Here is a 23,285-nt window from a genome sequence, read left to right as displayed (position 1 = left end):
ATCAAATTCTCAGCAAGCATATTCATAAATTGCACTCCTAGCCACAATCCTTTTTACTTATTTATCCATTTCTAGACACCCCAAAGCGGCTCATAGACGATGAAGTACGTTAGAAGTGTAGGCACTGTTGTAATGTAGGGAAATGCAACCGCCAATTTACTCTCAGCAAGGTCCCACAAAGAGCAATGCGATAAATGACCAGTTAATCTGTTTTTAATGGTGTTGATTCAGGTATAAATATTGGCCAGGACACTGGGGATAATTCCCCTGCCCTTCTTTGAATAGTGCCATGAGATCTATTACGTCCACCTGAGAAAGCAGATGTGGCCTCTCATCCACGACCTTCTGAGTGAGAGACGTGAGTGTGACCACTGAGCCAAAGCTCACACTTAACATTAAAATAGCATTAACAAAAATCAGCATTTTATACAGTTTAAGCTGTTAAATAAAAATTGTGAGCTAAAGATGTTGGGGGTAAAAAATAATAAAAAGGGAGAAAATAGCTTATGAGAGTAAAGTAGCAAGAAATATAAAAACTGACAGTAAGAGCTTCTACAAGTATATAAAATGGAAGAGAGTAGCTAAAATAAACGTTGGTCCCTTAGAGGACGAGACTGGGGAAATAATAATGGGAAACAAGGAAATGGCAGAGAATTTGAACAAATATTTTGTATCTGCCTTCACAGTAGAGGACACTAAAAACATCCCAGTAATAGTAGAAAATCAAGGGGCAAAAGGGAGGGAGGAACTTAAAACAATCACTATCACTAGAGAAAAAGTGCTAGGCAAAATTATGGGTCTAAAGGCTGACAAGTCCCCTGGACCTGATGGCCTGCATCCTAGGGTCTTAAAAGAAGTGGCTGCAGAGATAGTGGATGCATTGGTTGTAATCTTCCAAAATTCCCTTGACTCTGGAAAAGTCCCTGCGGATTGGAAAACCGCAAATGTACAGTAATGCCCTTATTCAAAAGGGAGGGAGACAGAAAGCAGGAAGCTATAGGCCAGTTAGCCTAACATCTGTCATTGGCAAAATGCTCGAATCCATGATTAAAGAAGTAGCAGGGCATTTAGAAAATCATAATACAATCAAAGAGAGTCAACATGGTTTTAGGAAAGGGAGATCATGTTTGACAAATCTATCAGTGTTCTTTGAGGAGGTAACGAGCAGGGTGGATACAGGGGTACCAGTAGATGTACTGTATTTGGATTTCCAAAAGGCATTCGACAAGGTGCCACATAAAAGGTTACTGCATAAGATAAGAACTCATGGTTTTGGGGGTAATATATTAGATTGGATAGAGGATTGGCTAACTAACAGAAAACAGAGAGTCGGGATAAATGTGTCATTTTCAGGGTGGCAGTCTGTAACTAGTGGGGTGCCACAGGGATCAGTGCTGGAGCCTCAACTATTTTCAATCTATATTAATGACTTGGATGAAGGAAGTGAGTATATTGTAGCCAAATTTGCAGACGATACAAAGATGGCTGGGAAAGCAACTTGTGAGGAGGACATAAAGGGCTGGATTTTAATTCAGGGGCAGGCTGGGGTCGTGTAATCTGCATTTCGTGTTATCCAGACGAATCTAAATCGATGTGGGAGATTGATGCGATTTTAACTTGATTGGCCAATTGAGTTCCAACATGTGGGAACCCATGGCAAATGAGTTTTTCCAGTCTGAAAGTCGCCTCCGATGACATCATCATTGCTGCTGCATTTAAGGTCTGCAACAAGCCTTGCTTCTTCTGCAGACTGCCAACCTTTTGGCCTTTCATGCTACAGGGACCTGGAGGCAGAATGACCAGCGAGAGACCTAGGTCTGCTCCCAGGTTTGATGATGTTGCCTTGCAGGCTTTAGTTGAGGGAGCAAGAGCTCATAAAGAGGTGCTCTTCCCTTCTTCAGGGAGGAAGAAGCCTCCCCAGCAGACCAAGGCTGTGTGGATCCAGGTGGCAGAGGAGGTCAACTCATTATCAGTAACCCGCAGAACCTGGATTCAGTGCAGGAAGAGATTTCATGACCTTCTGCGCACTGGAAAAGTGAGTATGAATTTCCCATCACCCTCAATCTGATCCCTATTGCCTCTCCTCACGAGCACTCAGCTTTAGCAATCTCTTCCTCCACATCCTACTTGACACTGACATTTATGCACCCTTACCCATTTCCTCTCTCTCTATGGTCACATTCACCTAAATATTCGACTATGCAGCCCTCACACTCCCTATCACTGTGATGCTATGAAAACAACTGACAACACACAGGGGATTTTAATTCAGGGGCGGGCTGGGGTCGTGCAATCCGCATTTCGTGTTATCCACCCGAATCTAAATCGATGTGGGAGATTGATGCGATTTTAACTTAATTGGCCAATTGAGTTCCAACGTCTGCCCTTGGTCTTGCCACCTCACTCCATCTTTGTCTCCTTCTAAGTATCTATGCTATGGAATCTCTACACTCACTCCTTCATTCTCACTCAACCTCCACTTGTCTCCCTCATTGCAGGAAAAGAGAGCTCACAATAAGCGAGAAAGAGCAAGGACAGGAGGAGGGCCACCCTCAGTAGCCCACCTCACCCCCTGGGAGGAGGCGGTCCTGGAGATTGTAGGAGTGGAGGAAGATGCGCAAGTGGAGGACGGACAGACGGGCGCATCACAGCAAGCTGGTGACAGAATAGTTTTACATCTCTCTCAATGACATTGCATGAGTCACTGATAATGATTCTGAAGCGCTAACAGATAGACTTATGATCATCTGCAATATGTAATGCGCATGTAACCTTGGCATCACATCTCTGACTCTTTCCTTTACTCCCCCACAGGACCATCAGAAGCACCCGTCCCCACTATCCACGAGGAACAGCCTGAGCCTCAAGACTCCTCAGAGGAAGCTGCAACCTCTGAGGGCGCAGCGTTAGCAGAATTCAGCGCACCCAGCACCAGCGCAGACACTCACACCTCGGTGGGACCTTCGGGACATAGAGTAGTGTTGTCACCTGGTGTATCACAGCTCACAAGTGAGCATCAGCAGATTGTGGAGACAGGGACAGCAGTGGAGAGTTCTAGTCGGAGGGCGCAGGACTCTGCCAGCTCGGCTCAGCTGCATGTCGACCCTCTGCCTCTGGGTCCATCCATAAGATCAGCGGTGCTGGAACTCCAGGAACAGATGCAGGAGTCTCTGGCAGGTTTTGTCTCTAGGGTCGCTGCGAGTGTGGAGCGAATGGAGGAGTCCATAGCGAACATGAGCAGAGCCTTTGTGGAGTCATTGGCACATGTACGCATCACCATGGAAAGGATGACAACCTCCATGGAGGTGATAAGTCGCCAGAGTGCAGAAAACATGGTGAGTGTTCAGAATAGAATGACATCTCTGGAGGAGCAATGGTCATCTATTGAACAGAGAAACCAGACCTTCATGGAAGTCCTTCTGAGTAGGACTGCCAGTGCAGATACGGGTCCCCATGGCCCCCCTGATGTGCAGCAAGGTGCTCTCAAGCCACTTGCAAGCGCTGAGGGGGACCTGACCTATGAGAGGGAAGTTGGTGGCAGACATCAAGAAAGTGGGGGCTTCTCTCCAAGTGCTCACACTTCCATGCCACTGCAGAGCCCTTAGTCAGAGCCCCACCAGAGTCCACACCCAACTGAGATCGGCGTCTCAACCACTGCACAGCCGCAGGAGCAGCAGACTGTTGCCTAGCCCTCACAGGTTCGCAACCCCAGAGGACGCCCACCAAAGGTGTCGAGACAGGAGCAGCAGGAAAGTGAGCAAGGGGCTTCCACATCTGCTGAAGCCACAGGGGAAGCACCAATAGGAGCACGCGTAAGAGAAAGATACTGCACAAATAATCACAAGGGTAGTCACTTGGGTGAAATTTGATGTTTTCTGTGAAAAAGCCATCAGAAAAATAATGTAAATAAAAAATCTGATGGCTACTGCTGTAGTTGTGGCATGTGTCGTTTCGCGAATGGGACTTTCACATTGAGGGCTTAGGATTACTTGCAATTGTCAGTATGGTGGTCAAATTGCTAGGAATCCGCTTCTCCTTGGCCATTGTCGATGCTCAGGTAAGAAGCTGCAAGGCAAAAGTGCTTGATTGGCTAAGCTAAGCGAATCTGGCCAAGATGAGTGTGTTCCTTGCATCCCGGGCAGCAATGTTCTCGCGTACTGCTGCCGCTGGTTGATGGGCCTCTGCAAGATGTTTGTTTTCGGTCTCCTCCTCCTCATCTGAGGAGGATATGTGATGAGCCACTTGGTTCTCAGGAATCTGCAAGCCACGATGCTGTGCCATGTTGTGAAGTGCACAGAAAACCACAATGATTCTGGAGACCCTGGCTACTGAGTACTGCAGGGCTCCACCTGATCTATCCAGGCATCTGAAGCACATCTTCAGCAAACCAATGGTTTGCTCGATTATGGCTCTGGTGGACATGTGGCTGGAGTTGTAGCTCCCCTCAGCTTCGTTGGATGGTCTTCTCAACGGCGTCATTAGCCACGTCTTCAGGGGATAGCCTTTGTCTCCAAGTAGCCATCCGTTAAGTTGGTCTGGCGGACTGAATAGCGGAGGCACACTAGACTGGCACAGTATGAAGGAGTCATGGCAACTGCCAGGGTACTTGGCACAAACATGCAAAATTTCCTTCTTGTGGTCACACACCAGCTGAACGTTAAGGGAGTGGAAGCCCTTGTGGTTGACAAAAATACCTGGATTGTGATGGGGTGCCTTAAGGGCCATGTGTGTGCAGTCAACGACGCCCTGCACCCTTGGAAAGACTGCCAGATTAGCTAATCCAACTACACGCGCTGTGACACTTGCTTGATCATTGGTGAAATGGATGTGATTGTGCGCGATGGCAAAGAGGCATCGGTTACCTGCGTGATGTAAGTGTGTGCGGCCGCCTGGGAGATGCCGCTGATGTCTGCTGCAGATCCCTGGAATGAGCCTGAGGCAAAAAAGTTGAGTGCGGTGGTGACTTTGACGGCCACTGGTAAGAGCTGTCCACCTGGTGCTCTGGCCTGCAGGTTTTGTTGCAGCATTGCACAGATGTCACCCACTACCTCTCTCGAAAGTCGGAGCTGCCTTTGGCACTGCTGCTCAGACATGTTGAGGTAGCTGACCCTGTGTCTGTAGACCCTGTTTGGGGGGTATCTCCTGTGCCGACGGGCTTCCATATGCTGGCCCCTTCTGGCAGCTTCAGGTGGGTGAGCAGCAGCTTGGCGCTCCTGTTGTTGCTGCTGCTGTTGGTGCTGCTGTTGTTCCTGGTTCTGCAGTTGCCGTGGCTGGTCTTCGTCCTCAACTAATATCCAGAAGGGAAGGAAATAAATGGCTCCCATGCTTCTGGTGTATGCCTCAGTTGAGGAAGCGCTCAGTGAAGGTGGCGAGAGGGGTTTCCCAGGAGGTCACACTGGAGATGGGTGTCAGGCTCCAAACTTCCACAGCTGTGGTTATGCCTTCTAAATGTTCCCCCAGACCTGAGACAACAAAGTCCTGCCACCTGCAAATGATGGCTGATCAAATCTCCTATTTAATGTTTGAGCTGCAGCTGATAGTCAGCAATCCACTTGTGCTCCCGCCAGGTTTCACCGTCGTTTTTCAGAACAAGCGTGTTTCACGTGGGAAAAGGATTAAAAACTCAAAGGCCTTTCAAAATGGCATTATAGAGGCAATTTAACGGCCTATCCCGCCTCTTGGAAGCGGGACGGAGACGGGATCATTAGACACGAATGAGTGAAAATTGCTTGGCGGCGGGATGGAGGCGGGGTTGGGCCCACCCGGCCCACTCACCAGTTTTTGCAATTTTAACCCCCCACACGCCTCCAATCCCGCCTCCACGGCCCAATGAAAATCGAGCCCAAAGAGTCTGCAAAGGGATAGGTTAAGTGAGTGGACAAGAATTTGGCAAATGGAGTATAATGTGGGAAAATGTGGAGTTATCCACTTTGGTAGGAAGAATAGAAAAGAAAAATATTTAAATGGAGAAAGACTACAGAATGCGGCGGTACAGAGGGATTTGGGTGTCCTTGTACATGAAACACAAAAAGTTAACATGCAGGTTCAGCAAGTAATTAGGAAGGCAAATGGGATGTTGGCCTTTATTTCATGGGGGATAGAGCATAAAAGTAGGGAAGTCTTGCCACACCTAGAGTACCTCATACAGTTTTGGTCCCCTTATTTAAGGAGGGATATACTTGCATTGGAGGCAGTTCAGAGAAGGTTCACTAGGTTGATTCCTGATATGGAAGGGTTGTCTTATGAGGAAAGGTTGAGCAGGTTGGGCCTATACTCATTGGAGTTTAGAAGAATGAGAGGTGATCTTATCTATATATATAAATCGGTACTTCTGTCTTTCTGTCTATCTGTCTTTCTGTCTTTCTGTCTATCTATCTATCTGTCTGTCATCGCGTGTGCGTTGCGGGTATGCACTCGAAAGTTACAGGGCGTACCTACGCGCGCGTTACCTCCAAAGAAAGCTTACGCTTCCGAGACGGTTTTAAGCGTATTTACGTTTCGGCCGGGCTAAAATTGCGCCCGCGGTATCCCAAAAACCTTCAACATTCCGCTCATTAGCATCTCATTATCCGCTCATTAGCGACAGAGTGACCGACAGAGTGACCTCGAGCTTGACCAATCGTACGCCGGGTTGCTGGCGTGTGCCGCCGGGCCAATCGGTGCGTGTGTGGCCGGGCTTTATCGTTCTGAACCGAGGTGAGTCGCCGCCATCTTGATTCCAAACTTTTCCTTTCTTTTTCCCGCTTTCTACGTCTTAAAAAAAAACGTTGCTTTTAAAACACATATTGTTTTTTAAAAAAATGATTTAGAAAGTAATTAACTTATCTAATCTCATTAATTTTCCTACCTTTCCCCGTTTTTCCAGGTAGGCCTAGAAGCCTCGGCGTCTCCTCCGCACCCACGCCCGAGCTAGGCACCTCCCGGCCCCACTCGAAGGCTGGAGGGCCAGCCTCAGCCCAGCGCCGCTAGGGTGCGCGCGCAGCAGGAGCTGAGACCCGCTGTCTCTCTCTGGCTGGCCGGGGGGCGGGGCTTGCTGAGCGTCCAGCGTTACCCTGGCAACCGGGCCCGCCGGACGTCTCGCGCAGCCGCAATCGGCGGTCTTCACCTCGGGGGGGCGGGGGGGGCCGCGACCCTCGGGCGGGGGGGGTGGGGGGCCGCGCGCGCAGCAGGAGCAGCTGAGACGCGGCGTCTCTCTCTCTGGCTTGGTCAGTGTCACGGTTACCCTGGCAACCGGGCCCGCCGGCCGACAGTCTCAGCTCCTGCTGCGCGCGCAATCGGCGGTCTTCACCTCGGGGGGGCGACCCCCGCTCTCCCTCCCCCCCCTTCCCCCCCTGCCCTCCCTTCCCCCCCTCCCCTCCCTTCCCCCCCTCCCTACCTTCCTCCCCCTCGCCCTCCCTTCCCCGCCCTCCCCCTCCCCTCCCCCCCCTCCCTTCCTCCCCCCTCCCCCTCCCCTCCCCCCTCCCTTCCTCCCCTCCCCCCTCCCTTCCTCCCCCCTCCCCTCCCCCCTTCCCCGCCCTCCCCCTCCCCTCCCCCCCTTCCCCGCCCTCCCCCTCCCCTCCCCCCTCCTCCCTCCCGCCCTCCCCTCCTCCCCCTCCCCTCCCCTCTTCCCCTCCCCTCTTCCCCCTCCCCTCCTCCTCCCCCCTTCCCCTCCCCCTCCCCTCTCCCCCTCCCCTCCCCTCCCCCCCTCCCTCTCTTCCCCCCAGTCGCTCTCTCTCTTCCCCCCAGTCGCTCTCTCTCTTCCCCCCAGTCGCTCTCTCTCTCTCTTCCAACAACAACAACATTCCCTCGAAAAAGCCTCGGCACCGCCGGGCACTTCAGCTAGTTGAAACATATAAGATTCTGAGGGGGTTGGACAGGGTTGATGCTGAGAGGATGTTTCCCCTCATCAGGGAATCTAGAATGAGGGGGCATAGTCTCAGAATAAAGGGTCGCCCATTTAAGACGGAGATGAGGAGGAATTTCTTCTCTCAGAGAGTCATGAATCTTTGGAATTCTTTACCCCAGAGAGCTGTGGAGGCTGAGTCATTGAATATATTCAAGGCTGAGAGGGACAGATTTTTGAGCAATAAGGGAGTCGAGGGCTATGGGGAGCGGGCAGGAAAGTGGAGTTGAGGCCAAAATCGGATCAGCCATGATCTCATTAAATGGCGAGCAGGCTCGAGGGGTCGAATGGCCTGTTCTTGCTCCTATTTCTTATGTTCTTATGTAATTTTGACCTGAGCGATAGTGTGAAATGGGCTGCTGATTTGCAATTGCCCGTTTTATACTATCACCCAAAGTCAAAATGATCCCCATTGTCTGGGATGAAGTTTTTGTGTAGCTGATGGGCTGATGTTTGCACCATGGCTGGAACGGAACACTTGAGATGCCTTGTTGCAGAGATGAGATATCATGGTTGCAGTTTGTTGATCAGAACATGGCACGAGATGAAAGTGGTCGTCAACGTTGGGAAAACCCCCGCTAGTGCAGCGTTTCATCAACAATAAGTTCAACAAGAAAAACAATTCCATTCTGGGAATTATGGGGGAAAAGAAATCTCTTTTGCAATGATGTAAGTAACTGAGAAAGAAAGGTTTTGGGGAGGAGGGAAGAATCACCAAATCAGTTTTTTAAAATGTGCTCTTTATTCATTCTCGGGATATGGGCGTCGCTGGCAAACCATTTTTCTTTAATAGTTTTTCAACAGAGAACCTGAATTTTCCCATTTGCCCATTTGTCAATAAGTATATATAAATAGTTCCTCGAGCTACTAAACAGCCCTGTTTTTGACTTAATTCTGAACACAGGAAAAAACACAGAGAACCTTTCAGACCTCTTACTGACATTGGGCCAAAATTAGCGATCGGAGGCTTCCCGCGGGCGGATGCCTCCGACCTGTAAAAAAAAATCTACGAATGTACCTGATGGCCCTGGAGGTGTGGAGACTTGCGATCCTGGACCGCTCTGGGTACGCACGGGCAGAGGCCCACATATCTTTTGTTCTTTAGATGGCGTCCGTGGCGGTCGCAGGGTAAGCGCTCTCCCTGAGTCAGTCGGCCCACTCCCGCTACAGACGCTGTGCATCAGCGCTGATGAGTTCGGCGAGTCGGCGGGGAGGCAGCAGAAGCAGCGATGGAGGCCACCACGACCCGCTGTAGCACGGCGGCCGGCAGCTCCTCGGCGGGAGGCTCGGAGGTCGAACCGATAGGAGGGGAGGCAGCCAGCGGACCGAGGGCGGGAAAAGCTGGCCCTGGAAGGTTGGACACCGCGGGAGGCTCGGAGGTCAGACCGGGTGGAAGGAGAGCCAGGGAGAAGCAGGCGCCGGGACGTCGGTACCACGGCGGCTGAAGATTGTCGGGCAGGAGTGCGGGAAAGGCGGTGTAAGGCGAGAGCGTACCCTATTGTGATGGCGCCGATGAAGATGGCTGCCGTCCTTGCGGGCTCCGTGCGTACCAGGCAGCTAAGTGTCCTTTGCTGCTTGGTGCGCTCGGCTCGTTAAGAAAAAAGCATTTCACTGACTGGATTTCACTTCTTGTATTTGGTTATGTGACAAATAAAATTGAAATTGATATCCCAGGGGCACATGCGGTTCGCTAGCACCCCTGGGATCACGTGGGCCGGCTCAACCAATAAAAGAAGAGAATCCCCATTCATACTTATGGAAGTTCCATCCGTATGGAACTCCCATAAGTATGAATGGGGATCGCTTAAAAAATACACCAACACATGAAATAAATAAAGAAAAAATTACTTATTTAAAATTCCATTTAATTAAATATTTTAAACAACAATTTAATTTTTTGAAAGAAAAAGTATATGTTATACCAGGGTTAAAAATAAACTTACCTTATTGGACAGGGTTTTTAATGCATAAATGAGTATAACATTTTATTTTTCTATTTTTTAAAACTATTATGCTGGTAAAAGCTGGCCTTACGCCTGTTTTTACCTTGCGTAAGAATTTCACAGGCATTCAGTGGACGGAAGTTGGGCAAGTAGCGCAACTCTCCACCCGCAGAGGCCCTTCTCCTGGGCAGGCGGATGATCTCGCAAGTTCCGGGTTTTAGCGCATGCGATTCGCACGCCTAAACCCCAGAACTGGCGCGGCTCTTACGGGCGCGTGCGCACCTCGTACGCTCCCGTAGGGGTCGCAAAATACGGCCCTATGTTGATAGTTCTGATGCTTACATGCATTAGTCAGCATTGCCACAGCAACAATGAGATTCCCATATAGATGCAGCTGGCTAAAGCCTATTTTAAAGTGGAATAATGCTACCTATCTGAAACTAAACAACATAAAATACAGAAATCGCCCCATTTTGCCATAGACAGATCCCCTTTAACATTAAAAAAAACTGGTAGAATGATCACAGACATGAGCAGAAACTCAAGGCATCAGTCTAAAGTCAGGACACCGTGAATAAAAGTGGGGGAAAAATACATGCCTATCATGTCTGAATAACACAACGTAAAGGATTGCTTAATATGGGAATTGATGTTCTATTCTTTGCCTCATCTGCTGTCATGACCTTCAGTCAAGAGAGTGGGCATAGTGAATGAATTTGTTATGACAGCTCAAGAAGCTGTGTAGGTGTAGCTTCATGGATCAAGAGTTAAATACCTTCACAAAGCCGGAACTGCACTGTCCTCAGCGAGAAATTATGCAGCTTATCACAGATTTAGAAGGTTGGTTTGTGTAATGAACTGCACTTGGAATAGATTGCAAAGCAACTACTTCCTATTTATTTTATTCAGTAGCACAAACCGATATTTCAGTTTAAATGAAGAAGGTACATAATGAGAAGCAGCAGAGTGTGCAGTTTACCATGGGGTGATTAAAGAAAGAAATTGCATTTATATAGCACGTTCATATCCTCAGGACATCTAAAGGCCCTTCACAGGCAATTCATTACTTTTGAAGTGTAGTCACTGTTATTTTATAGGCAAATGCAGCAGCGATTGTGTGCACAGCAAGGTCCCACAAACAGCAATAAGATAAATGACCAGTTAATCTATTTTTGGAGGTGTTAATTGAAGGATTAATGTTGGCCAGAACACCGGGAGCCCTCCCCGGTGAAACCTTGGATTAACATCTCACCTGAAAGGAAGCACTCTCTCTCAGTACTGCACTGAACAGTCTAGATTATGTGATCAAGTCTCCTAGAGAGGGGGTTGAACCCATGACCTTCTGACTTGAAGGCAGGAGTGCTACCATTGGGCCAAACTGTCACTTTTACACAATGTGTGACCATCCGCGAATAATAAATAAGCAAGATTGTGGTGATATATATCATATCACTGTTCATAAGAAAACGTCAATTGACCAAGCAAGCCGATTCCTTTCAACAAACTAGTTTCACAGTCATGAACTTAGTCTCATGATGGAGATGAATGGCCACAGATAAAACATCCAAAAAGAAAATGTTTGAAATTTCTTTCTGACCACTTGAACAAGCAAGTGAAGTCCAGGGAATAACATTATGGCCTACATTTTTCAACTCTGGTACTATAGGGGCTATTTTCTGACTTTGTGTTCCTGAAGGAGCCTTACCCTGCATATCGGAAATTCAGGTGCATGATTTTCCAATCATCCTTTTAAATGGCCAGAAAATCATTCACATCCAAATTTCCCACTGGACCTTATTTTGTTCGGATACCATTTGAATGCTAATCAGTCTCCCCTACAGTGTCCTTGACAATATGAAGGCAAAATTTGCAGGGGTATGCAGCAAGAGCAGGGAAGTGGGACTAATTGGACAGCTCTTTCAAAGAGCCGGCAGAGACATGGTGGGCTGAATGGCCTCCTTCAGTGCTGTATGATTCTATGACCTCCTGTTTTGTGTTAGAAGACCAATTTCATCTATCTTTATGTTCTTCAAAAACTTGTCTGTGAAACCTTGTGAAAGGTCTTTTGAGAATCCAAGTTTATTTTTATTTTACATCCATTAGTTAGTTAGTCTTAGTCCATTAAATTAGTAACTTCCTGAATGAATTACAGAAGATTTGTGACACATGGCCTATTTGAAAACCATGCTGGCTGCCCCCTGTAGCTTCGAGATGACCATTGATCGTGTCTTTAAAGTGCACTTCTACATTTTTCAAACTATACAACAGACTTGGCGTTAGTTCTGTTTAAGTACAAGCAATTGAAATGCTATTGGTTGAATGTTAATGGGGAATATTATGGGGTGGAAGATAATTTAGCTTTCATTGTTGCATGACCTGGGGCTCTGCTCACTTCGCTCCAGGCATGACGAGCTGCCATTATTAAAGTACTCTGCAGAGATTGAATTTTCAACTCTCAAAGGTCACCCTAGCTCCAAATATAATTCCTTTCTTCTCTGCGTCACAAGTTGCATATTGAGTTCTGTTACTCTGTGAAAAGGTAAAATAGCTTGGCACTGACCACAGTACAGGATGAAAGCTGTTCTCCCCACATCCTATTCAATAGTCCTCTGTAGGTGTGAACTACACAAAGTGCTTGTATACAGATTTAGGTTAGTCGGGAGGGAGACGTGGTCTTGGTTAACTTAATACAACCTGGTCTGTAGTGGTCAGTTCTGGTCCTGTACATTCATTGTTACCCTGCACAACAAATTTTCATCATGTTAGGAATGAGATAATGGCACTGAATTTGCGGTCAGTGGTGTAGCTTAGGAGTACAACGCCGACCTCTGAACGGAATCCGCACTTACCTGCTGTGAACACCCCTTCGAGAAGTTGCTTTGAAACACTGCAGAGTTGTGCACAGTGTGGTGGCCCGCGGATCCCGGGGGGTGCACCGTTGTGCGTAAGCATACCTGGGATCACGTGGGGCGGGGCTCCTTTCATTAGCCAATCAGGAAACATTTCAACTTGACATCAAAGAACTTGCAAATTAAACAGTGTGATATTAATTATATTTATTTGACAAGTATAGTACTTGGCTTTAAAAAGCACAGGGAATACTTTGGAGTAAGTATAGTTTACTGGAAGACTCTGCAAGATTTAAAAAAAAATTAAAACAATCTCGCCCCTCAAACCGAGCCTTTACAACTGCCTGGTAGGTTCTTTTACGTGTTCGTTTTTAATTATTATACAATTTTCTCATCCCCCCCTCCCCTTATGCTGTGCAAATAGGCTCCTGCGCCTGTTTGCACCAGCTGTAAAATTTTCCAGCGTAATTGATGCGTAGCAGGTGGGCAATTAGCCTGACTTTTCACCAGCACATTATTTCAATGGGGACTTGAAAGTTGCAGTGGATCATCTGTCAATTCAGAACTTGACAGATCGCAAGTTCGGGATTTAGCGCATGTCCGGTCAATTTCAAAGGCGGTATGACGGTGTACTCTGAGAGTGCGCTGTCACACTGATCGCAAATTCAGGGCCATTATCAACTTACCTGATACAATGAATCCAGTATTTATTTAACTAAAATCTATTCTCATTTTTATATATACATATTAAAAAACTCTCTAATTGTAAACCTTGTGTGATATTAGAGGCAAACCCGGTATCATGTTTGTATGAAATTTCTTCTTCAGCTATTTGAATAAAGGCGTTAATCCATTTGAAACTAAGGGGGTGATTTTGCCAGCCCTGGGAAGGCGGGTTTGGAGGCGGGACTGCTGGGAAAATGGCAGAATCTGGGGGCGGGTACCCATCCCGCCCCCAACCCGCCACCGCGCCATCTTCCCAGGAGGCGGGTACCCGACCCGCGCCGGGTCCCATCTCCTGGAGGCAGGAAGGGGATTACAGCCACTTAACTGCCTGTTAACAGGTAGTTAACAGGCAGTTAAGAGGATTATCCCTATTTTTCCATCATAGGTGCGGGCTTCCCGACGTCGGGAAACCCCGCCAGGGTCAGCGAGGCGAGCAGTGGGTCTGCGGGGGTCGGAGGGGTCCAAAAGTGCACTGTGAAGGTGAGTGATGGGTGCAAGTGTGGAGAGGTAAGTATGTGAGATGAGTGAAAAGTGATAGAAAAAGTTTCCTTACCTTTGTTTCTTCCTGCAGGCTTCAATCGTTGGGGATGCGGAGGCTCCGGCATCTCAATGGCAGAGATGACAGAATGGCTGCTGCATTCTCTGATGCAACAACCATCTGCCTTCAGCTCACAAAATAGGTTTGCTGAGCCTTGAGTACAAGAACTCACCAAACAACAGAGAATGTCAGTGTTTGACAGCTTCTCAAAGCTGTCAAACGATGACAATTCATCTGTCAAAAAGCTGGGCAGGCTTAACAAGGTCAATCAAGGGAAAAGAGTGTGGGTTGGTGATGTAAGCGATGTAAGCCCCCAAAGTGCGGACTAAGTGATATACAAAGTCGACGACACTGGCTTGTTGTAAGAAAGACAGACCCAATAATTGATGTAAAAACGGTTTATTCAGGCCTGGGGAGCTGTGGCTCTTGCGTCCCAACACAAGGCTCCGACTCCACCGAATCTCTTGAGGTTTACACAGTTATACACACATTCCGAGACCTCCTACTCCAGAGGTCCAATCGATTTAAAAGTCTGTACATTAATCACTAACTAGGTGTGTCTAACTTCTACAAGGTAACCAATAACATAAGTTTCACTTTTCACTGCAGGGGCCTGTGGACCCTCTGATTTCTTGGAAATGAGTCATCAGGTCATGTGATTTCTGAGAAACGAGTCCCTCTCTCTCTTGACCACTACTAAGTTTCGTTTTTCCAGAAAAGGGTTATGTCAGTGTCTCTTTTTGTAAATTTCATCTCTCTAAACTGGTATGGTCATTTCTGCAATTAAACATACGAATAATTAGTACATTTCATCTTTAAACATTTTGCTGCGCAATTGCGTTCTACTAAACGTGCCCTGTTACACTCATTTTTAAATCTTACTTCAGTTGGCCACAAGTCGATGGAGGCAGGACTAAAACCTGACAAGCAGCAGTCCCGCCTCCAATGTGCCTCCATTGCCAAAATCACCTCCAAACAGTTCAACATCTTTTTAACATAACGGATGAAGGAGTTCACTCGGATGAGTCAATGTGCTTGTTACTAATATCGGGCAGCTCGCGTTGTCTAACCAAATGCCAAATGGTTAACAGCAGTGAGAGGACAGTTCTTCAATTAGTATATGATGTATTGCTTTTTTTTTTGATTTCCGCACTATTTAACTGTTTCTTTCAAGGAAGCAATTATATAAACTAAATGAAGAAAGACTTACATTTATATAGCACCTTACACGACCACTGGACATCTCAAAGCGCTTTACAGCCAATGATGTACTTTTGGAGTGTAGTCACTGTTGTAATGTAGGAAATGCGGCAGCCAATTTGCGCACAGCAAGGTCCCACAAACAGCAATGTGATAATGACCAGATAATCTGTTTTTGTTATGTTGGTTAAGGGATAAATATTGGCCAGGACACCGGGGATAATTCCCCTGTTCTTCTTCGAAATAGTGCCATGGGGGATCTTTTACATCCATCTAAGAAAACATACAAGGCTTCGGTTTAACGTCTCATCTGAAAGACGGCACCTCCGACAGTGCAGCACTCCCTCAGCACTGCACTGGAGCGTCAACCTAGCTTTATGTGTTCAAGTCCCTGGAGTGGGATATGAACCCACAACCTTCTGACTCAGAGGCGAGTGTGCTACCCACTTTTTTTTTCCATAAATATACTTTATTGAACATTAAGAACATTTACAACATCCTGATCATTTCATTGTATAATACAAATCAATTCCGCCGCTCTGCACAGCCATTCCGCCACCACATTTTAACATCAAAACCTGAAGTTTAATTTGTCTCCTGTAACATATATTAATCGATTGTACTTTAAAAATTGGTTGTAAAATACTATCCTTAAATTCCTTTCTGAATAAAACATCCACAGAGCCTTATAATGATCTTTTAGCTTATATTTAAAATACTCTTTTAGATTGATTCTCCTCCCCTTAAAAAACAGAGCATTCCTTCTTTGCACAATCACGAATCTAGCCAAACTGAACATTAAATTAATTGCCGCTCCGCTAGACTCGGGCAGACTCTCCTGCAAGCCCCATCTCAAAATTGAGTCCCACGGGTTTCCCATTCTCACTCTTCGGTCCCCACCCAGCAAAAAAGCTTCACACAACTGTCGAACATAGTACTTAAAATCATTTAACTGCGGACATAACACCAGTAAATGGGACAGAGTCGCATCCCGTGTCCCACACACTGGGCAAGTTGCCGCCTTCACTCGTCCAATCTTGCACAAGACTGTCATGGTAAAAATCCAGTTATGAGCCAATTTGAAATCCAGTTCAATCCATTCTGGACATTTAAAATTCGCCCACACTCCCTTCCAAATCCTGTTGAAGTCCAGCTGTGGGTATATACTCTGCCAAAACTCCTGACCAGCAGGTGTCTTGAATCTCCATTCTCTAAATACCTCATAGAAATCTCGAGCATTAAAGTTGTCAAATTGGACCAACTCTCCCCCTTTCTCCAGTACAAAGCTTGGAAAAGCAGGACACATTTTACTTCCTTTGGAGATTTCTGCATTTATTTCTTTCATCCAATCCTGTGGCATTGCCCTCACAATCTTCTCATACATGATTCCTATTGCTTTTTCCTCTACCTCCTGATCCTCCTCCCACACCATGTCCCTCACTATCGCTTCCGGCAACCAACCTGGAATTACCTCGTATAATACATCTTTCACAGATATAATCCCAGCTTTTATAAAAGCTTGATTAAATAAAACCTCTCCTTCGATGTTGACCCACCTGTTCAAAAATAAGGGCTGTTCTAAAAATTCCTCAGCCCCCTTGGGCATAAACTGCACACTTTTTAAAAATTGGGCCCAAGTCTCTACAACCCCCTTATAAAACCTAGGGAGAAGTTAAATCGATTTCAAAAACATATTATTGTATTCCATGTACAATATCTCCTGCCATCCTATCCCACTTCGTTTAAAAAAATGCTCAAAACAACTCTTCCAAAAACTTGTATTTGACTTCCGAAGAAATATCTTCACCCATTTGATTCTAAAGGAATTTTTCTTCAAATCAATATCTGGGAAATTGAGTCCTCCCTGATTTCTCCATCCAATGATGGTATTGTAAGCCACCAAGGCTGGTTTCCCTTCCCATAAAAACCTCACACAAGCCTCTCGGGTGGACTTTTCCGCCCACTCAGAAATATCCTCCACCGTCAATAAGCACCATAGCTTAGATAGCAGGAGAGCAGACACCACTGTCGCTCTTCCTTGCACTTTCAACCACCTTCTTTCCCATCTTCCCAAAATCTTTTTAATTTTCATAACCTTCGGTTCCCAATTTAATCGATCCACTTCATCCCTGTCTTTCTTGCACCCCATATGCACCCCCAGAACTTCCAAAACCTCCACCACCTTAAAGGGACATTCCTCCCTACCCCTCCCTGCAACCAGGCATTGGGACTTACTATAATTCACTCTGGCTCCTGAAGCTCTACAATATTCCTCCACTACATCCATAGCTTTCCTCACTGACTCCCCATTTCTCAATGTTAAGGTTGTGTCATCTGCATATTAGTGTATCACCGACACCAGCCCAGAACTGGGGACCACAATCCCAACTACACCTTGTTTCTTTCGCATCATGTAACCTAGTGGTTCTGCTACCAATGTGTACAACAATGGGGACAGGGGACAACCCTGTCTCACTGATCTCTGTATCGGAAAATACTTGGATAAAAAACCATTACATTTAACACAGCTAAATATGTTTGAATAAAAAATCCTTATCCACTGAATTAAATTTTCCTTGAAACCAAATGCTTCCAAAACCTTCAATAAAAACTCATGAGAGACCCTATCAAAGGCTTTCTCTTGCTCTATCTTTAATACATAAGCCTCCCTCCCACTCTCTTCCATGAGCTCTATCGCATCCCGGATTGAGACCACAGAATCTGCGATGTCCCGGCCTATGACTCCATAGGACTGAGAGGGCCAAACTATCTGCGGTAACACCTCCTTCAAACGATTTGCCATAACCCTCGCCAAGATCTTATAATCCACATTTAATAATGTGATGGGCTTCCAATTCTTTAGATCCCGTCTATCCCCTTTATTTTTATATAAGCTAAGCTTATGATACCTCTCCTCATAGATGGGGCCAGGCTTCCCTCAATTTTAATTTCCTTAAAAACTTCTGAGAGCAATGGACTTAAAATCTCGCAAAATTCTTTATAAAATTCTGCACTTAGTCCATCGGACCCTGGGCTTTGCCCCCCCCTTCATTCCACTTATTGCTACTTTTATTTTCACTAATCCTACTTCTTTGTCACACATGCTTCTCTCATCCTCCTTTAAACCCTCTTCAATAAAAGCAGTAACCTTCTCCATCGCCAAATTGGAAATGTCTTCTTTAGTATATAACTCTTGATAAAAGCTGCTAGCCGCCTCTAAAATCTCCCCACTTTCAAGAATGATCTTCTCCCCAACCTTCAACTCTTCAATTAACGATAATCTCTGTCGCAGCTTCTCTTGCTCTAGAAAATATCTAGTGCATCTTTTGCCCTCCAATGCATCTCTAGCCTTTGCACAGAGAATGGCCCCCTTGCATTTTTCAGCTTGCAATAATTCTCACTCTTCCTTTAGCACCCGGAACTTAGTCTCCGCTCCCTTATCCATTCCGTCAACTGCTTTACAGACATCCGTAAACCTTTTGTTTATAGTCTTTTCTCAACGCCGGTTAGCTGCCGCCCTCTTTTTCCCATAACGTACCGAAAAAACTTTTACCTCATATTTGAAATTGTCCCACCAAACTCTTCTTTCTTTCAAGAGCAAAGGTTCCTTCCGAGCATTCTTTATTATATTTATAATTCCTTCTTTATAAGCAATTTCTTTCAGGTATTGATTGTTTAAAATCCATACCCCTGAACCGATCTTAACTCTGCTGTTCCTAATTCTAAGAACCAAAGCCGAGTGATCACTAAAAAATAATTTTTATAATAAATCTCCATCACCTCAGAACTTAACCCTTCCCGCATTAACACAAAATCTATTCGGCTCTGTTTTAAAACATCACCCACCCAACCTGATCTGGAGAACTCCCTTTTTATGGGGTTCCGGTCCCTCCATAAGTCTCTCAAATTTAAATTTGCCATCATTTTTACAATCATCCCTCTGGAGTTATCATCCTCAAAGGTCATCTGGGCTGAAATGTCCATCTGAGATAAAAATACATTAAAATCCCCCACTATACAAGGATTTTCCACCTCTGCCGCTTCAGTGAATAACACCCGAAAAAACTCGCGACGCTTGCAATGGTCGTTCGGTGCATAGATAATTAAAGGGATCGCAATTAAATCCCTCCATTTTTACCCTTAGCCATAAAAATCTCCCCTCAGTGTCCTTGTCCACCAAGGCAACGTTCTCTTTTATGGACGGACTTACCAAAACAGCCACCCCTCTACGGTTATTGTTTGCACAACTTGCAAACACCTCTCCCTTCCAAACCTTCTGAACTCTTTCTAGGATATCCTCATCCCAAAAGGTTTCTTGCAGACACAACAAGTCCGTACCTTTAAAACCCTGCAACAACTGCTGCAATTTCTTCTCACCCCTCAGTCCGTTCATATTAATCGAGACCAATGTAATCATGGCTCCAAAGAAGGGAAGTATGCCTGATAATCTCCCCATCATTTAATCTCTGGCCCATCCCTCCTCACATACTCCTTCCCAACTTTTCGGCCAGCTGTTGCTTTTTCCTGCAGCCTCCGACTCTTTTTCACCTCCTGTTTGAACCTTCCCTGCTGTTTCAGCCTCTTCCTTGCATTAAGTTTGGGCCCAGGAGCTGCCCTTTCTCCCTCCTTCTGCCCCTCACTAACATTTCCCTTTCCACATGATGCCACCCCACCCCCGACTTCCATGTCTCTGTCCCCCTCTAATTCCTCACTCTCAAGCTCTTCTGCAACCCTCTGTGCCTGCTCCCCATCAGATACATAATCCTGCTCCCCGTCAGATACATCATCTCCCATAGAGAGTCTTCCTGCTATCGCGGTTTCTCCAACAGTGCCGCTCCCTTCGACCTCATCTCCACCTCTGACCTTTGCTCCCTGATCCTTCTCTCTATGGGACAATGGCGCACCTATATTGTTCCCTTCTGGTGTCTTTGTCTCGCCAATCCTGTCCTGCTGCCCCTTTAAGGCTCCTGCCTCTTGCACCCTCTCCTTGTCTTGCCCCCGCCTGCTCACTGAGATGTCCGACTCCCCATCTTTCTTTGGAGTACTTACATTTACCACACACCCCGCTCCCGCCTCCTCCCCCCCCGCGGACACCAGCTTCTTTAGGGAGAGCTGAACCATATTAAGGCTCGAGTCTGCACTCGACACTTACTGCCGGCTGCTGCCTTTGTTCTTTTCCACTGTACTTGGTGTGTTTTCCACCATCTCCATCCTGTTCTCTGCTCTGCAATTTTCTGCCTCTTCCTGCGCTCTTTTCTCCTTCAATTTACCAGCTGTGTCCTCCGACTGCTCCGCTCCTCCGGCCATTCCACTCACATCTCCTGCTCCTTCTCCCATCTCCTCATCACTCATAGAGCTCCCTTCTGCCTCACACTCACAGCAGGTGGGGCCTTTGTGACACACCCCACAGCTCGCCGCCTTGCAGCTCCGAGTGATGTGTCCAGACTCGCCGCAATTATAACAGTACAAGTCTGGACAGTTTCTTACAAGATGGTCGTGTCCAAGACAATAATAGCAAACCTTCACTTGGTTATTATGTAGTACTCGAAAGTACTGCACTCCTTCCAGTGTCTCGAATTTCATGCTGTACGGCAATGACCTCCTCCCCTCTGGGAACCGCACCTTTACGTAACGGGTTCCATCTGCTACCCGTGTTCCTGGATAGTACCTCCTCTTTATTGCTGAGCAAATTTTAATGTCCCACGACTCCAACTTTTTGATTAGCACTTCGTCCTCAATATAAACTGGCAAGTTTAAGAATGAGACCACCACCTCTTCCAAATATAGCAGAGATATTTCCAAGAACTTATCGCCAACTTTCAGACTGAGTAAAAGTCTTTCCACCTCCTCTCGGCCACTGTCCGTCACCTCAAACCCAACATTCGGCTTTGGTCGGCAGGCAAAGCAGCTTCCCTCACCACAGTCCTCATGTACCACTTGGATAATATCCCAAGCTCGTATCTCCTTATCCTCGCACTGAACCACCACCGTGTTTTCTTTTCCAAACCTCCTGGGGTCCCGGCCCAAATCTTTGGGCCTTTTTCTTTCCCTTCCAACCACAGTTTCTTCCCTAATTAAATTCCTCTTGGGAACACTGTCCTCTGAGGGGCCCGGCACGCCGGACCCCTCAGCAGCCATCTGGCTGTTTTTGTGGGCCAAAAAGGCCCTAAAACCTGAAAACAAAAACCCCAAAACCCACCACCAACTTTTTACAAACTCACTCCAACTCTCTGCTGCAATTAGGCAACCAGTAACACCTGGTTCACTCCTAGCCCCTCCCACCTAGAGAGTGCTACCCACTGAGCCACAGCTGACACTTAAACTCTTGCCAAATTGCTTCTCATATAGCTCTAATAAACAGACTGCCGAAGAGCTCAAAGTGAGGAGCTCAGATGATAACACAGCTAATTCCATTTTCCAGGCAGGGGCGTACTTGTTAATCTTCTTCTAATTAAATGAGTTGTTAGGGAAAAAAAACCTTGTAAATCTACAAGACCTTAACTTCAGAGTTAAAGTTAAAGTAATTAAAGCTTTTTGAGTAATTTCATCTGAAATTGGCTTTTAATGAAATAAAAACAGAAAATGCTGCAAACACTCAACAGGTCAGGCAGCATCTGCGGAGAGAGAAAGAGTTAATGCTTCAGGTCGGTGACCTTACATCAGAAATTTGAATGAAGATTGTTGTTAAAATAACAACATTGAAATTTTGACAGGCTAATACAGAACTCTAACAGAGTTTCCTACACTTAGTGGATTTGGGCAAAACCCGATTAAGAATTCTTGGGGCAAAAGCAGAATACTGCGGATGCTGGAAATCTGAAATAGAAACAGAAAATGCTGGAAATGCTCAGCATCTATCACCGACCTGAAACGTTAACTCTGTTTCTCTCGCCACAGACGCTGCCTGACCTGCTGAGTATTTCCAGCATTTTCTGTTGTTATTTGAGAATGTTTGGTGGCCTGGGCTCCAAGAACATTCGGGGGGGCCCTTGACATTCCCCCCACTTCCTCGCACAACCCTCCTCCCCATCCATCAAATGCGTGAAGATATAGGATCATAGAATGTTTACACACTGCATTAATAACAAAGCAAATCATATCACAAAACACTTTGCTTAACTGACGCTGATCCGGTGGTTTGATGCAGTTTTTCTGTGTCATGCTGAGTTTAACCCTAGCCATATTTGTCTAGCGACCCTGGGCATGATCCCCCATAGGCCCGTGCGTTAATCTGGTCATAGCACTCAGTGGGCAATTAGGCAACTTGTTGCAGTTGGATTATGTCCCAATGGTACCGAGTGGATTAGGAAGTACTATGAAGCTTGGTGTTTTTACTCCGTCTGCAGAGAAGTGCTAGGCCAGTGGGGAAAAGTCCTGTGAAATTCAGTCGCGTTTGCGCCCACTTATTGGCTATAAAGTGGTTTGCGCCTGAAGTTTTTTATCGCCCGAAATTCAGATGGACCCTAACATCAGCGTTAGCCGGTAGCGCCGCGCCGGCACCGATGACGTCATCGGTGTGCGCAGCGCCCCGGTTGCAATGCTATTCCGGCCCGATGGCCAAATTCAGTTGCGGCCGCCTCGCCCGTGGCAGCCGCAAACAGCGTTTGTGAAACGGGGTCTTGCAGCTCCAAAAGGCCGGCGCATAAAGGTGGAGCGGCGGCCGGCCGCCTGCCCGCACCTCCCTCCCCGGACTCCTGCACCCCCCCCCCGCGGCATTGATGTCTGAGTCCCGCGAGCCCGGCACTTCTCCGTGGTGCCGGGCTCATTTGCCGGGGGAATCCACCGGTGATCTGACGGCTGCAGGCAGCTCCTCCTTAAGAGAAGGAGGAGGCCTGCAGTACCCCAGCCTGCCGCACCGCATCGGGTGCCGCAGCGGGTGCTGGACGCCTGAAAGTGACATTCATCGCCCCTAGCGAGGCGGCCGAACCCTGCAATAGCGCCCGCCGCCGTCTTGGCCCGTCGCAACTGAATTTTAGGCGGGCACTACGGGAATCCTGGCGGGCGCAAATTTTCGGGCGCAAAAGACCTGGCGGGGCCATACCGAATTTCTAGGCCACAGTGTTGTCCTGTGTTTAATTGTGCTAATAGTAACAGCAGTATTGGTAACGCACAATCAGAGATTGGAACAAACCATTAGCTTTACCTGT

The 23,285-nt window shown here is 46.9% G+C and overlaps 2 protein-coding genes across 3 annotated transcripts in view; one reads left to right on the top strand and one right to left on the bottom strand.

Annotated features, from left to right (window-relative positions):
* rasal1a (RAS protein activator like 1a (GAP1 like)) overlaps positions 1–23,285 on the top strand; it is a 301,463-nt gene that overhangs the window by 92,471 nt on the left and 185,707 nt on the right. The window lies entirely within an intron of this gene.
* On the bottom strand, positions 14,322–21,359 carry LOC147104307 (uncharacterized). Its single transcript, XM_085962136.1, has 2 exons — positions 20,291–21,359; positions 14,322–14,715 (listed from the first exon to the last, which is right to left on the bottom strand). Exons 1-2 carry the CDS (start codon positions 21,274–21,276, stop codon positions 14,688–14,690), a joined length of 1,014 nt encoding a protein of 337 aa, XP_085818262.1. The 5' UTR covers positions 21,277–21,359; the 3' UTR covers positions 14,322–14,687.

The sequence above is a fragment of the Somniosus microcephalus genome, chromosome 19, assembly GCF_052327205.1.
Source record: "Somniosus microcephalus isolate GS21.2 chromosome 19, FLI_Smic_1.0, whole genome shotgun sequence".
NCBI lineage: Eukaryota > Metazoa > Chordata > Chondrichthyes > Squaliformes > Somniosidae > Somniosus > Somniosus microcephalus.
The sequence above is the reverse complement of the archived record's forward strand: the minus strand, read 5'-3'. Positions and strand labels throughout refer to the sequence as shown.